The 14,994-nt window shown below is 49.3% G+C and overlaps 1 protein-coding gene across 1 annotated transcript in view; it reads left to right on the top strand.

Moving 5' to 3' along the window:
* LOC120065392 (plexin-A1-like) overlaps window positions 1-14,994 on the top strand; it is a 384,951-nt gene that overhangs the window by 339,792 nt on the left and 30,165 nt on the right. The window contains exons 20-21 of the mRNA XM_039016370.1: window positions 2,771-2,913; window positions 7,100-7,356. Of these exons, the coding sequence (XP_038872298.1) occupies window positions 2,771-2,913; window positions 7,100-7,356 (400 nt within the window). The remainder of the gene's footprint in view (window positions 1-2,770; window positions 2,914-7,099; window positions 7,357-14,994) is intronic.

Raw genomic sequence — 14,994 nt, 5'->3', positions numbered from 1 at the left:
TTCGAATAACAGACTGGAAGCTTCAAAAGGAGGGTGGTGCTTGGAATCATTGTTCTTCCTCTGTCAACCATGGTTACCTGCAAGGAAACACGTGCCGTCATCATTGCTTTGCACAAAAAGGGCTTCACAGGCAAGGATATTGCTGCCAGTAAGATTACACCTAAATCAACCATTTATCGGATCATCAAGAACTTCAAGGAGAGCGGTTCAATTGTTGTGAAGAAGGCTTCAGAGCGCCCAAGAAAGTCCAGCAAGCGCCAGGACGGTCTCCTAAAGTTGATTCAGCTGCCGGATCGGGGCACCACCAGTACAGAGCTTGCTCAGGAATGGCAGCAGACAGGTGTCAGTGCATCTGCATGCACAGTGAGGCTAAGACTTTTGGAGGATGGCCTGGTGTCAAGAAGGGCAGCAAAGAAGCCACTTCTCTCCAGGAACAACATCAAGGACAGACTGATATTCTGCAAAAGGTACAGGGATTGGACTGCTGAGGACGGTGGTAAAGTCATTTTCTCTGATGAATCCCCTTTCCGATTGTTTGGGGCATCCGGAAAAAAGCTTGTCCGGAGAAGACAAAGTGAGCGCTACCATCAGTCCTGTGTCATGCCAACAGTAAAGCATCCTGAGACTATTCATGTGTGGAGTTGCTTCTCAGCCAAGGGAGTGGGCTCACTCAAAATGTTTTGTAAGAACACAGCCATGAATAAAAAATGGTACCAACACATCCTCCGAGAGCAACTTCTCCCAACCATCCAGGAACAGTTTGGTGACGAACAATGCCTTTTCCAGCATGATGCAGCACTTTGCCATAAGGCAAAGTGATAACTAAGTGGCTCGGAACAAAACATCGATACTTTGGGTCCATGGCCAGGACACTCCCCAGACCTTAATCCCATTGAGAACGTGTGGTCAATCCTCAAGAGGCGGGAGGACAAACAAAAACACACAAATTCTGATGAACTCCAAGCATTGATTATGCAAGAATGGGCTGCCATCAGTCAGGATGTGGCCCAGAAGTTAATTGTCAGCATGCCAGAGCGGATTGCAGAGGTCTTGAAAAAGAAGGGTCAACACTGCAAATATTGACTCTATGCATCAACTTCATGTAATTGTCAATAAAACGGCCTTCCTCTGACACCGCCTGGTATAGAGGTCCTGGATGCCAGGATGCTTGGCCTCAGTGATGTACTGGGCCGTTCGCACTACCCTCTGTAGAGCCTTGCGGTCAGAGGCCGAGCTGTTGCCATACCAGGCAGTGATGCAACCAGTCAGGATGCTCTCGATGGTGCAGCTTTTGAGGATCTTAGGACCCATGCCAAATCTTGAGGGTGAATAGAATTTGTCGTGCCCTCTTCCCGACTTTCTTGGTGTGCTTGGACAGCAAGGGCGGTTCGTTGCTCCAGAGCCTTTCCATTCACCTTCACACTCCTGGGCCAGACTACACTCAATCATATGACCTACTGAAGAGATAAGTCTTCAGTAAAGACTTGAAGGTTGAGACCGAGTCTGCGTCTCTCACATGGGTAGGCAGACCATTCCATAAAAATGGAGATCTATAGGAGAAAGCCCTGCCTCCAGCTGTTTGCTTAGAAATTCTAGGGACAATTAGGAGGCCTGCGTCTTGTGACCGTAGCGTAAGTGTAGGTATGTACGGCAGGACCAACTCGGAAAGATAGGTAGGAGCAAGCCCATGTAACGCTTTATAGGTTAACAGTAAAACCTTGAAATCAGCCCTTGCCTTAACAGGAAGCCAGTGTAGGGAAGCTAGCACTGGAGTAATATGATCAAATTTCTTGGTTCTAGTCAGGATTCTAGCAGCCGTATTTAGCACTAACTGAAGTTTATTTAGTGCTTTATCCGGGTAGCCGGAAAGTAGAGCATTGCAGTAGTCTAACCTAGAAGTAACAAAAGCATGGATTAATTTTTCTGCATAATTTTTGGACAGAAAATGTCTGATTTTTGCAATGTTACGTAGATGGAAAAAAGCTGTCCTTGAAACAGTCTTGATATGTTCGTCAAAAGAGAGATCAGGGTCCAGAGTAACGCCGAGGTCCTTCACAGTTTTATTTGAGACGACTTTACAACCATCAAGATTAATTGTCAGATTTAACAGAAGATCTCTTTGTTTCTTGGGACCTAGGACAAGCATCTCTGTTTTGTCCGAGTTTAAAAGTAGAAAGTTTTCAGCCATCCACTTCCTTATGTCTGAAACACAGGCTTCTAGCGAGGGCAATTTTGGGGCTTCACCATGTTTCATTGAAATGTACAGCTGTGTGTCATCCGCATAGCAGTGAAAGTTAACATTATGTTTTCGAATGACATCCCCAAGAGGTAAAATATATAGTGAAAACAATAGTGGTCCTAAAACGGAACCTTGAGGAACACCGAAATGTACAGTTGATTTGTCAGAGGGTCTAGTAGCACGAGGACAGATGCAGAGCCTCGGTCTGACGCCATTAAAAGGTAATTTACCACCTTCACAAGTGCAGTCTCAGTGGTATGATGGGGTCTAAAACCAGACTGAAGCATTTCGTATACATTGTTTGTCTTCAGGAAGCAGTGAGTTGCTGCGCAACAGCTTTTTCAAATTTTTTTGAGAGGAATGGAAGATTCGATATAGGCCGATAGTTTTTTATATTTTCTGGGTCAAGGTTTGGCTTTTTCAAGAGAGGCTTTATTACTGCCACTTTTAGTGAGTTTGGTACACATCCGGTGTACAAGATAATCATTATTAACATAACAATAGATTCATTATTTCTCTCCCTCCACCCAGCCTTTGCAGAGCTGCAGACAGACATCCATGAGCTGACCCAGGAGCTGGACGGAACGGGAATCCCCTTCCTGGAATACAGGACCTACGCCATGAGGGTCCTCTTCCCCGGCATTGAGGACCACCCTGTGCTCAAAGAGATGGAGGTACGGGTCAGTAACTGTATAGTGATAGAGGGTGAGAGAGATGGATAAGGGGGAATAGGGATAGAGGGATGGAGAGTGGGAGGTCCACCCTGTGCTCAAGGAGATGGAGGTAAGGGTCAGTAACACCCAGTGTTATGCATTGACTCTTGGGGGTGTCAGATATTGAACTCTTTAAAAAAACAAATGGGAGCGGGGCCACATTGTTTTAATTCTTATGTGGGAGTCCTGATTTGTTATAGGGGTTCCCAGCCCCCCTATTTCTAACCTAGTATCAGGTCCCCCGTCTTATTGTGATCTAATAGGCAAAATGGATTCTAGATCAGCACTCTGAAACACTTTGTGAATACGGGCCCTGGACCTACCTAACACTCTGTGGAACTGAGAGACTTTTAGATGGCCTTAACAAGGCCATAGCATGGCTAGGGCCTGAGAAACAGGTCTCACACATTCAATGCAACACTCTGCCATTGCATTCTATTTCTTCACCAGTCAAGAGAAGTGATGTATCTATCACTCAACTGCACCACATCGCCACGTCAAGATAGCATGGCCTACACCTGTTACAATACCATCAAACACAACCCCACCCCACACACACATTACAATACCATCACCATCACACACACACACACAACCCCACCCCACACACACACACATTACAATACCATCACACACACACACACACAACCCCACCCCCCACACACACACACATTACAATACCATCACACACACACACACACAACCCCACCCCACACACACATTACAATACCATCACACACACACACACACACAACCCCACCCCACACACACACACACACACATTACAATACCATCACACACACACACACACAACCCCACCCCCCACACACACACACACATTACAATACCATCACACACACACACACACACACACAACCCCACCCCACACACACACACACATTACAATACCATCACACACACACACACACAACCCCACCCCCCACACACACACATTACAATACCATCACACACACACACACACAACCCCACCCCCCACACACACACACACACACATTACAATACCATCACACCCACCTGCAGACTCAATAGAAGATGCACTGTCCGGTCTGGTGCATGTTTTGTATGGCATCACCTCTGAGGGGGTGAGAAGAGGAAAGAGGAGCACGACTAGCAGCATATCTACTGACTATTTTGCACGTCTGTCTCTCTGGCGCGTAGCATCAGGTTTTCATTTGTATCCCAGATGCAATCAGCCTCCGCTGTAGCACACAGATCAATTTCTTATTTGGCCATGAGGTTCACCTTCCTACAAGACGACCAGACACTCGCTCCTCTCAAGATGACCCGGTATTCTATTTGGAGAGAGAGGGGAGGGAGAGAGGGGTGGGGGGAGACATAGGGGTGGATAGAGAAAGGGGAGAAATAGATAAATTGAAATGGTTGGAGGATGGTGGAACTGGATAGGGTAGTAGCTTTATTCATACATCCAAAAGTAATGTTGTTGGGTCTTCAGATGTATTGTGTGTGTGCTTGCTGTGTATGTGAATGGTAGAGGTCGACCGATTAATTGGCATGGCCGACTAATTAGGGCCGATTTCAAGTTTTCATAACAATCGGTAATCGGCATTTTTGGACGGCGATTATGGCCGATTACATTGCGCTCCACGAGGTGCCTGCGTGGCAGGCTGACCACCTGTTAGCGAGTGCAGCAAGGAACAAGGTAAGGTGCTAGCTAGCATTAAACTTATCTTATAAAAAACAATCAATCTCAACATAATCACTAGTTAACTACAAATGGTTGATGATATTACTAGTTTATCTAGCATGTCCTGTGTTGCATATAATCGATGCAGTGCCTGTTAATTTATCATTGAATCACAGCCTACTTCGACAAACGGTGAGGATTTAACAAGCACATTCGCGAAAAAAGCACTGTCGTTGCACCAATGTACCTAACCATAAACATCAATGCCTTTCTTAAAATCAATACACAAGTATATATTTTTAAACCTGCATATTTAGTTAATATTGCCTGCTAACATGAATTTCTTTTAACTAGGGAAATTGAGTCATTTCTTTTGCGTTCTGTGCAAGCAGTCAGGGTATATGCAGCAGTTTGGGCCACCTGGCTCATTGTGAACTGTGTGAAGACCATTTCTTCCTAACAAAACCGTAATTAATTTGCCAGAATTCTACATAATTATGACATAACATTGAAGGTTGTGCAATGTAACAGGAATATTTAGACTTAGGGATGCCACCCGTTAGATAAAATACGGAACGGTTCCGCATTTCACTGAAAGAATAAACGTTTTGTTTTTGAAATGATAGTTCCCTGATTTGACCATATTAATGAGCTAAGTCTCCTATTTCTGTGTGTTTATTATATTATAATTAAGTCTATGATTTGATATTTGATAGAGCAGTCTGACTGAGCGGTGGTAGGCAGCAGCAGGCTCGTAAGCATCCATTCAAACAGCACTTTCCTGCGTTTGCCAGCAGCTCTTTCGCTGTGCTTCAACCATTGCGCTGTTTGACTTCAAGCCTATCAACTCCCGAGATTAGGCTGGCAATACTAAAGTACCTATTAGAACATCCAATAGTCAAAGGTATATGTAACACAAATGTTATAGAGAGAAATAGTCCTATAATAACTACAACTTAAAATTTCTTAACTGGGAATATTGAAGATTCATGTTAAAAGGAACCACCAGCTTTCATATGTTCTGAGCAAGGAACTTAAACGTTAGCTTTTTTTACATGGCACATATTGCACTTTTACTTTCTTCTCCAACACTGTCTTTTTGTATTATTTAAACCAAATTGAACATGTTTCAGTATTTATTTGAGACTAAATTGATTTTATTTATATATTATATTAAGTTAAAATAAAAGTGTTCATTCAGTATTGTTATATTCAGTAAATATATATATATAAAAATCGGCCAATTAATCGGTGTCTTTTTTTGGTCCTCCAATAATTGGTAACGGTGTTGAAAAATCGTAATCGGTCGACCTCTAGTGAATGGCCTCACTGAAGAGATCAGTGACTTTCAGTTTGTCAAATATCTGCCCTGCTAGAGCTTCCCCGGTCATCTGTAAGTACTGTTATTGTGAAGTGGAAACGTCTTGGAGCGACAACAGCTCAGCCGCAAAGTGGTAGGCCACACAAGCTCACAGAACGGGACCGCCTAGTGCTGAAGCGCATCATCTGTCCTCAGTTGCAACACTCACTACCAAGTTCCAAACTGCCTCTGGAAGCAACATCAGCACAATAACTGTTCGTTGGGAACTTCATGAAATGGGTTTCCATGGCCGAGCAGCCGCACACAAGCCTAAGATCACCATGCTCAATGCCAAGCGTCGGCTGGAGGGGTGTAAAGCTCGCCGCCATTGGACTCTGGAGCAGTGGAAACACGTTCTCTAGAGTGATGAATCACCCTTCACCATCTGGCAGTCCGATGCATAGTGGCAACTTTAAAGTTTGGTGGAGGAGAAATAGCGGTCTGATTCTGTTTTTCATGGTTCGGTTTAGGCTCCTTAGTTCCAGTGAAGGGAAATCTTAACGCTACAGCATACAATGACATTCTAGATGATTTTGTGCTTCCAACTTTGTGGCAACAGTTTGGGGAAGGCCCTTTCCTGTTTCAGCATGACAATGCTCCCGTGCACAAAGTGAGGTCCATACAGAAATGGTTTGTAGAGATCGGCTTAGAAGAACTTGACTGGCCTGCACAGAGCCCTGATCTCAACCCCATCAAACACCTTTGGAATGAATTCTGACACCGACTGCGAGCCAGGCAAAATTGTCCAACATCAGTGCCCGACCTCGCTAATGCTCTTGTGGCTGAATGGAAGCAAGTCCCCGCAGCAATGTTCCAACATCGAGCGGAAAGCCTTCCCAGAGGAGGGGAGGCTGTTATAGCAGCAAAGGGAGACCTACTCCATATTAATGAGATGTTTGACGAGCAGGTGTCCACATACTTTTGGTAATGTACTGTGTTTGTAATTTTGGACCTAGAAAGTATATAAAAGTGTTCTGTCCACCAAACCTCTTTCTCTCTCTCCTCCACCCTCCCTCCCTCCCTCCCTCCCTCCCTCCCTCCCTCCCTCCCTCCCTCCCTCCCTCCCTCCCTCCCTCCCTCCCTCCCTCCCTCCCTCCCTCCCTCCCTCTCTCTTACTATAGGTCCAGGCCAATGTGGAGAAGGGTCTCACCCTGTTTGGCCAGCTGCTCACCAAGAAGCACTTCCTGTTGACCTTTATCCGCACGCTGGAAGCCCAACGCTCCTTCTCCATGCGCGACCGCGGCAACGTGGCATCGCTGGTCATGACGGCGCTCCAGGGAGAGATGGAATACGCCACAGGGGTGTTGAAGCAGCTGCTGTCCGACCTCATTGACAAGAACCTGGAGAGCAAGAACCACCCCAAGCTACTGTTGAGACGGTATGGTCCACTTTTGTGTTGGGTTGGGCTATTTGTGTAGCGGGGGAGGGGGGGTGGGGCCTGGAGAGCAAGAACCTACTCAAGCTGCTGCGCAGAAGGTACCTCCTACCCGGGTTAAGGTATGAGTAAAGGTATGAGTAAAGGTATGAGTAAAGGTATGAGTAAAGGTGGGTTAGGCTATTTGCGTATCCCAGCATCTTCCAAAGTCGATCCAGTGGACCCCAAGGGGTGCATGTTTTAGTTATTGCCCTAGTACTACACAGTGGATTCAAATGATCAGAGCTTGAGGATGAGTTGAAACACTGGCGTACCCTATAGGGTGTAGAATTGAGCCTGGTAGACAGGGACGAGACGGGATTGATCGGCCTTAGCCTGGTAGACAGGAACGAGACAGGATTGATCAGTAGACACGAATGAGATAGGATTGATCAGCGATAGCCTGGTAGACAGGAACAAGACATCATTGATCAGCAATAGCTTGGTGGACAGGAACGAGACAGGATTGATCAGCCTGGTAGACAGGAACGAGACAGGATTGATCAGCCTGGTGGACAGGAACGAGACAGGATTGATCAGCCTGGTGGACAGGAACGAGACAGGATTGATCAGCCTGGTAGACAGGAACGAGACAGGATTGATCAGCCTGGTGGACAGGAACGAGACAGGATTGATCAGCCTGGTAGACAGGAACGAGACAGGATTGATCAGCCTGGTAGACAGGAAAGAGAGAGGATAGCTGTTTCATTTAGCAGTTAGCCATTGTAATGTGTGCTGAGATTATGGAGGGTCACTGTAGACTGCCATTGACTGTAGCCTACCTTTTTAGGTCCGCCTGAGGTGAATGCAGTACCTCTCCTCCTCCCCCTCTCCTCTCCGCCTCAGCCCTGTCTCTGTCAGAAAGGATTACACCCCTGAGCGCACACACGGTCTCCCTGAGGGGGCCCAGACAGACAGACAGCCACACACGGTCTCCCTGAGGGGGCCCAGACAGACAGACAGCCACACAGGGCAGAAATAACTACTAAACCAAACAGACGGAGGGAGGTGGAGAAGGAGAAAGCGTGAAAGGAGGTGTGGGTGTGGAGTGTCGACAGAGATGGAAAGACAGAAGGAGAAAGGGAGAAACAGAGTACTTGGACAGATTACAAAGGACAGATTACAGACTGAGAAAGATGGAGGTAGAATGAGGTCAAGAGAGAGAAAGAGAGAAATGAGGAGAGAGAGAGAGAATGGAATGTTAAGGCAGAAAAGGGGAGACCGAGAAAGAGAGAGACATGAAGAAAAGGAGAGAGAAAAATAAATTATAGAGACACATAAAGAGAGAGAAATGAACCAGCTCCAAATAAATGGGAATTAAACATGAAATGATAAAAACTGGATGTTTTCCCGTCTCCACTGAGAGACACGTAATTAAAATCTAATCAAATAAACAACGTTGAGCCAGTCTGCTGCCACGGTGAAATTGGCATGATGTCACATAAAGGCCCTCTGGAGAGATGTGGCAATACGCTGTCATGGTTACTCTTTCCCCAGTAATATGAAGATGAAGCATGGGCGAGCGCTCGCACACACCTAGCCTGATTATTAAGGAGTTGTTGTCCACTAGTATCAGGTCAGGTAGTGGCCAAAAGCTTGTTCTGTCCTGGTCCACTCTACTTTTTACCTGTCTCTCTCCTCTCTCTCTTCTACCTCTCCTCTGCTCTCCATCTCTTCTACCTCTCCTCTACTTCTCATCTCTTCTACCTCTCCTCTACTCTCTTGTCCCTCTCTCCTCTCATCTCTTCTACCTCTCCTCTACTCTCTTCTCCCTCTCTCCTCTCATCTCTTCTACCTCTCCTCTACTCTCTTGTCCCTCTCTCCTCTCATCTCTTCTACCTCTCATCTACTCTCTTGTCCCTCTCTCCTCTCATCTCTTCTACCTCTCCTCTACTGTCTTCTCCCTCTCTCCTCTCATCTACTCTATTGTCCCTCTCTCCTCTCATCTCTTCTACCTCTCCTCTACTGTTTGGACAGGAAGGAAGGAAAAATAAAACACATACAAATCTGAACAGTCAGCAGTCATTTCTAGGAAAATGGATTTCATGACTTTTCTTCCAACAAACCTCTTCTCAACCCTGGATAACCCACTAGCTGGCATCTGACCACACGCTGCCCTTTATTCATCATGTTCTAAGTAGTCATAGTCATAGTCATAGTCATAGTCATAGGGAATGTATTATTCAAGAGAATGCGGTTATAATGCTAAAAGGAGCGTTGGAGAGAGAGAGCGGTAGAGGACGGAGTGGGTGAGAGAGGTAGAGGACGGAGTGGGTGGGTGAGAGAGGTAGAAGACGGAGTGGGTGGGTGAGAGAGAGAGAGGGCGGAGTGGTTGAGCGAGAGAGAGGACGGAGTGGGTGAGAGAGAGGACGGAGTGGGTGGGAGAGGTAGAGAACGGAGTGGGTGAGAGAAATAAAAGGGCGATGAGAGAGGGGTAGAGGACGGGGTGGGTGGGTGGGTGAGAGAGAGAGAGAGGTACAGGACGGTGTAGGTGAGAGAGAGAGGTAGAGGACGGGGTGGGTGGGTGAGAGAGAGAGGTACAGGACGGTGTAGGTGAGAGAGAGAGGTAGAGGACGGGGTGGGTGGGTGAGAGAGAGGTACAGGACGGTGTAGGTGAGAGAGAGAGGTAGAGGACGGGGTGGGTGGGAGAGAGAGAGAGGTAGAGGGCGGGGTGGGTAGGTGAGAGAGAGAGGTACAGGACGGTGTAGGTGAGAGAGAGAGGTAGAGGACAGGGTGGGTAGGTGAGAGAGAGGTAGAGGACGGAGTGGGTGAGAGAGAGAGAGGACGGGGTGGGTGAGAGAGAGAGGTAGAGGCGGGGTGGGTGGGTGAGAGAGAGAGAGAGGACGGGGTGGGTGAGAGAGAGGAAGGGGTGGGTGAGAGAGAGAGAGGTAGAGGACAGGGTGGATGAGAGAGAGAGGTTGAGGATGAGGGGGTGAGAGAGGTAGAGGATGGGGTGGATGAGAGAGAGGCGGAGAGAGAGGTAGAGGACTGGGTGGGTGAGAGAGAGGTAGGAGGTAGAGGACGGGGTGGGTGAGAGAGAGGTAGGAGGTAGAGGACGGGGTGGGTGAGAGAGAGAGGTAGAGGCGGGGTGGGTGGGTGAGAGAGAGAGAGGTAGAGGACAGGGTGGGTGAGAGAGGGAGGACGGGGTGGGTGAGAGAGAAAGAGAGGACGGGGTGGGTGAGAGAGAGGAAGGGGTGGGTGAGAGAGAGAGAGGTAGAGGACAGGGTGGGTGAGAGAGAGAGGTTGAGGATGGGGAGGTGAGAGAGGTAGAGGACGGGGTGGATGAGAGAGAGGTGGAGAGAGAGGTAGAGGACTGGGTGGGTGAGAGAGAGGTAGAGGACGGGGTGGGTGAGAGAGAGAGAGGACGGAGTGGGTAAAAGAGAGAGAGGACGGAGTGGGTGAGAGAGAGGACGGAGTGGGTGGGAGAGAGAGAGAGAACAGAGTGGGTGAGAGAGAGGTAGAGGACGGAGTGGGTGAGAGAGAGAGGTAGAGGACGGAGTGGGTGAGAGAGAGAGAGGTAGAGGGCGGAGTGGGTGAGAGAGAGGTAGAGGACAGGGTGGGTGGGTGAGAGACAGGTAGAGGACGGGGTGGTTGAGAGAGAAAGAAGTAGAGGACGGGGTGGGTGAGAGAGAGAGAGAGGTAGAGGACGGAGTGGGTGGGTGAGAGAGAGAGAGAGAGAGAGAACGGAGTGGGTGGGAGAGAGAGAGAGAGAACGGAGTGGGTGAGAGGTAGAGGATGGGGTGGGTGAGAGAGAGGTAGGAGGTAGAGGAAGGGGTGGGTGAGAGAGAGAGAGGTCGGAGTGGGTGGGAGAGAGAGAGAGAAAGAACGGAGTGGGTGAGAGAGGTAGAGGACAGAGTGGGTGAGAGAGGTAGATGACGGAGTGGGTGAGAGACATAAAAGGAGCGATGGAGAGAGTGAGAGGTAGAGGACGGGATGGGTTAGAGACAGAGAGAGAGAGGTAGAGGATGGGGTGGGTGAGGGAGAGAGAGAGAGGACGGAGTGGGTGAGAGAGAGAGAGGACGGAGTGGGTGAGAGAGAGAGAGAGAGGACGGAGTGGGTGAGAGAGAGAGAGAGAGGACGGAGTGGGTGAGAGAGAGAGAAGACGGAGTGGGTGAGAGAGAGAGAGAGGACGGAGTGGGTGAGAGAGAGAGAGGACGGAGTGGGTAAAAGAGAGAGAGGAGGGAGTGGGTGAGAGAGAGGAGGGAGTGGGTGGGAGAGAGAGGACGGAGTGGGTAAAAGAGAGAGAGGACGGAGTGGGTGAGAGAAATAAAAGGAGCGATGGAGAGAGAGAGGTAGAGGACGGGGTGGTTGAGAGAGAGAGAGGTAGAGGACGGGATGGTTAGAGAGAGCGAGAGAGAGGTAGAGGATGGGGTGGGTGAGGGAGAGAGAGGACGGAGTGGGTGAGAGAGAGAGGACGGAGTGGGTGAGAGAGAGGGAAGACAGAGTGGGTGAGAGAGAGAGAGGACAGAGTGGGTGAGAGAGAGACAGGACAGAGTGGGTGAGAGAGAGAGGACGGAGTGGGTGGGAGAGAGAGAGAGAGAGAACGGAGTGGGTGAGAGAGAGAGGTAGAGGACGGAGTGGGTGAGAGAGAGAGGTAGAGGACGGAGTGGGTGAGAGAGAGAGGTAGAGGACGGAGTGGGTGAGAGAGAGAGGTAGAGGACGGAGTGGGTGAGAGAGAGAGAGGTAGAGGACGGAGTGGGTGACAGAGAGAGGTAGAGGACAGGGTGGGTGGGTGAGAGACAGGTAGAGGACGGGGTGGTTGAGAGAGAAAGAGAGAGAGAAGTAGAGGACGGGGTGGGTGAGAGAGAGAGAGAGGTAGAGGACGGAGTGGGTGGGTGAGAGGGAGAGAGAGAGGACGGAGGTGGTGGGAGAGAGAGAGAGAGAGAACGGAGTGGGTGGGAGAGAGAGAGAGAACGGAGTGGGTGAGAGGTAGAGGACGGAGTGGGTGAGAGAGGGAGGACGGAGGTGGTGGGAGAGAGAGAACGGAGTGGGTGGGAGAGAGAGAGAACGGAGTGGGTGGGAGAGAGAGAGAACGGAGTGGGTGAGAGGTAGAGGACGGAGTGGGTGAGAGAAATAAAAGGAGCGATGGAGAGAGGTAGAGGACAGGGTGGGTGGGTGAGAGAGAGAGGTAGAGGACGGGGTGGGTGAGGGTGGGTGGGTGAGAGAGAGAGGTAGAGGACGGGGTGGGTGAGAGAGAGAGAGGACGGTAGAGGACTGGGTGAGAGAGAGAGTGAGAGAGAGGTAGAGGACTGGGTGGGTGAGAGAGTGGTAGAAGATGGGGTGGGTGAGAGAGAGAGAGGTAGAGGTAGGAGGTAGAGGACTGGGTGAGAGGGAGAGTGAGAGAGAGGTAGAGGACTGGGTGAGAGAGAGAGAGGTAGAGGACTGGGTGGGTGAGGGAGAGAGAGGTAGGAGGTAGAGGACGGGGTGGGTGACAGAGAGAGAGGTAGGAGGTAGAGGACGGGGTGGGTGAGAGAGAGGTAGAGGTAGGAGGTAGAGGACGGGGTGGGTGAGAGAGAGAGAGGTAGGAGGTAGAGGACGGGGTGGGTGAGAGAGAGAGAGGTAGGAGGTAGAGGACGGGGTGGGTGAGAGAGAGAGAGGTAGGAGGTAGAGGACGGGGTGGGTGAGAGAGAGAGAGGTAGGAGGTAGAGGACGGGGTGGGTGAGAGAGAGAGAGGTAGGAGGTAGAGGACGTGGTGGGTGAGAGAGAGAGAGGTAGGAGGTAGAGGACGGGGTGGTTGAGAGAGAGAGAGGTAGGAGGTAGAGGACGGGGTGGATGAGAGAGAGAGGTAGGAGGTAGAGGACGGGGTGGGTGAGAGAGAGAGAGGTAGGAGGTAGAGGACGGGGTGGGTGAGAGAGAGAGAGGTAGGAGGTAGAGGACGGGGTGGGTGAGAGAGAGAGAGGTAGAGGTAGGAGGTAGAGGACGGGGTGAGTGAGAGAGAGGGAGGTAGGAGGTAGAGGACGGGGTGGGTGAGAGAGAGAGAGGTAGGAGGTAGAGGACGGGGTGGGTGAGAGAGAGAGAGGTAGGAGGTAGAGGACGGGGTGGGTGAGAGAGAGGGAGAGGTAGGAGGTAGAGGACGGGGTGGGTGAGAGAGAGAGATGTAGAGGTAGGAGGTAGAGGAAGGGGTGGGTGAGAGAGAGAGAGGAGGAGGTAGGAGGTAGAGGACGGGGTGGGTGAGAGAGAGGGAGGGAGGAGGTAGAGGACGGGGTGGATGAGAGAGAGGTAGAGGTAGGAGGTAGAGGATGGGGTGGGTGAGAGAGAGAGAGGTAGGAGGTAGAGGACGGGGTGGATGAGAGAGAGAGAGAGAGGTAGAGGTAGGAGGTAGAGGACGGGGTGGGTGAGAGAGAGAGAGGAGGAGGTAGGAGGTAGAGGACGGGGTGGGTGAGAGAGGGAGGGAGGAGGTAGAGGATGGGGTGGATGAGAGAGAGAGAGGTAGAGGTAGGAGGTAGAGGATGGGGTGGGTGAGAGAGAGGGAGGGAGGAGGTAGAGGACGGGGTGGATGAGAGAGAGAGAGGTAGAGGTAGGAGGTAGAGGACGGGGTGGGTGAGATAGAGGGAGGTAGAGGACAGGGTGGGTGAAGTTCCTTCCTTACAGACACACTTCCCTCATCTCTGTTCATTTGTATTAGACGTAGTAAGTCACGTTAATTACAATGCCTTTTAACTTTCCAGGTTGGTGATTAGCGAGAGAAGTTAACTAATTAATTGCTGTGTTTTTAATGAAGATTGGCGGGTTTGCTTTTTTTTAAATGCAGAGAACTGTGGGTTTTGTTATTGGAGTTAATTTGTTTGTGTATGGAGAGAAGGGGGGGGGGGGTGTAATTGCAGGATATAACCTAACCGCTTAAAGTGGAATAATTTCATGTAAGTGATCATCCGCGTTAAATGCCTTTTCCCGGGATAATGGTTTGTAATCTCCTTCAGTTACAAGCAGGGATAATGGTTTGTAATCTCCTTCAGTTACAAGCAGGGATAATGGTTTGTAATGTCCTTCAGTTACAAGCAGGGATAATGGTTTGTAATCTCCTTCAGTTACAAGCAGGGATAATGGTGTGTAATCTCCTTCAGTTACAAGCAGGGATAATGGTTTGTAATCTCCTTCAGTTACAAGCAGGGATAATGGTTTGTAATGTCCTTCAGTTACTAGCAGGGATAATGGTTTGTAATCTCCTTCAGTTACAAGCAGGGATAATGGTTTGTAATGTCCTTCAGTTACTAGCAGGGATAATGGTGTGTAATCTCCTTCAGTTACAAGCAGGGATAATGGTTTGTAATCTCCTTCAGTTACAAGCAGGGATAATGGTTTGTAATGTCCTTCAGTTACTAGCAGGGATAATGGTTTGTAATCTCCTTCAGTTACAAGCAGGGATAATGGTGTGTAATCTCCTTCAGTTACTAGCAGGGATACTGGTTTGTAATCTCCTTCAGTTACTAGCAGGGATAATGGTTTGTAATCTCCTTCAGTTACTAGCAGGGATAATGGTTTGTAATCTCCTTCGGTTACTAGCAGGGATAATGGTTTGTAATCTCCTTCGGTTACTAGCAGGGATAACGGTTTGTAATCTCCTTCAGTTACTAGCAGGGATACTGGTTTGTAATCTCCTTC

This window comes from Salvelinus namaycush, chromosome 20 (assembly GCF_016432855.1).
Source record: "Salvelinus namaycush isolate Seneca chromosome 20, SaNama_1.0, whole genome shotgun sequence".
Classification (NCBI taxonomy): domain Eukaryota; kingdom Metazoa; phylum Chordata; class Actinopteri; order Salmoniformes; family Salmonidae; genus Salvelinus; species Salvelinus namaycush.
The sequence above is the reverse complement of the archived record's forward strand: the minus strand, read 5'-3'. Positions and strand labels throughout refer to the sequence as shown.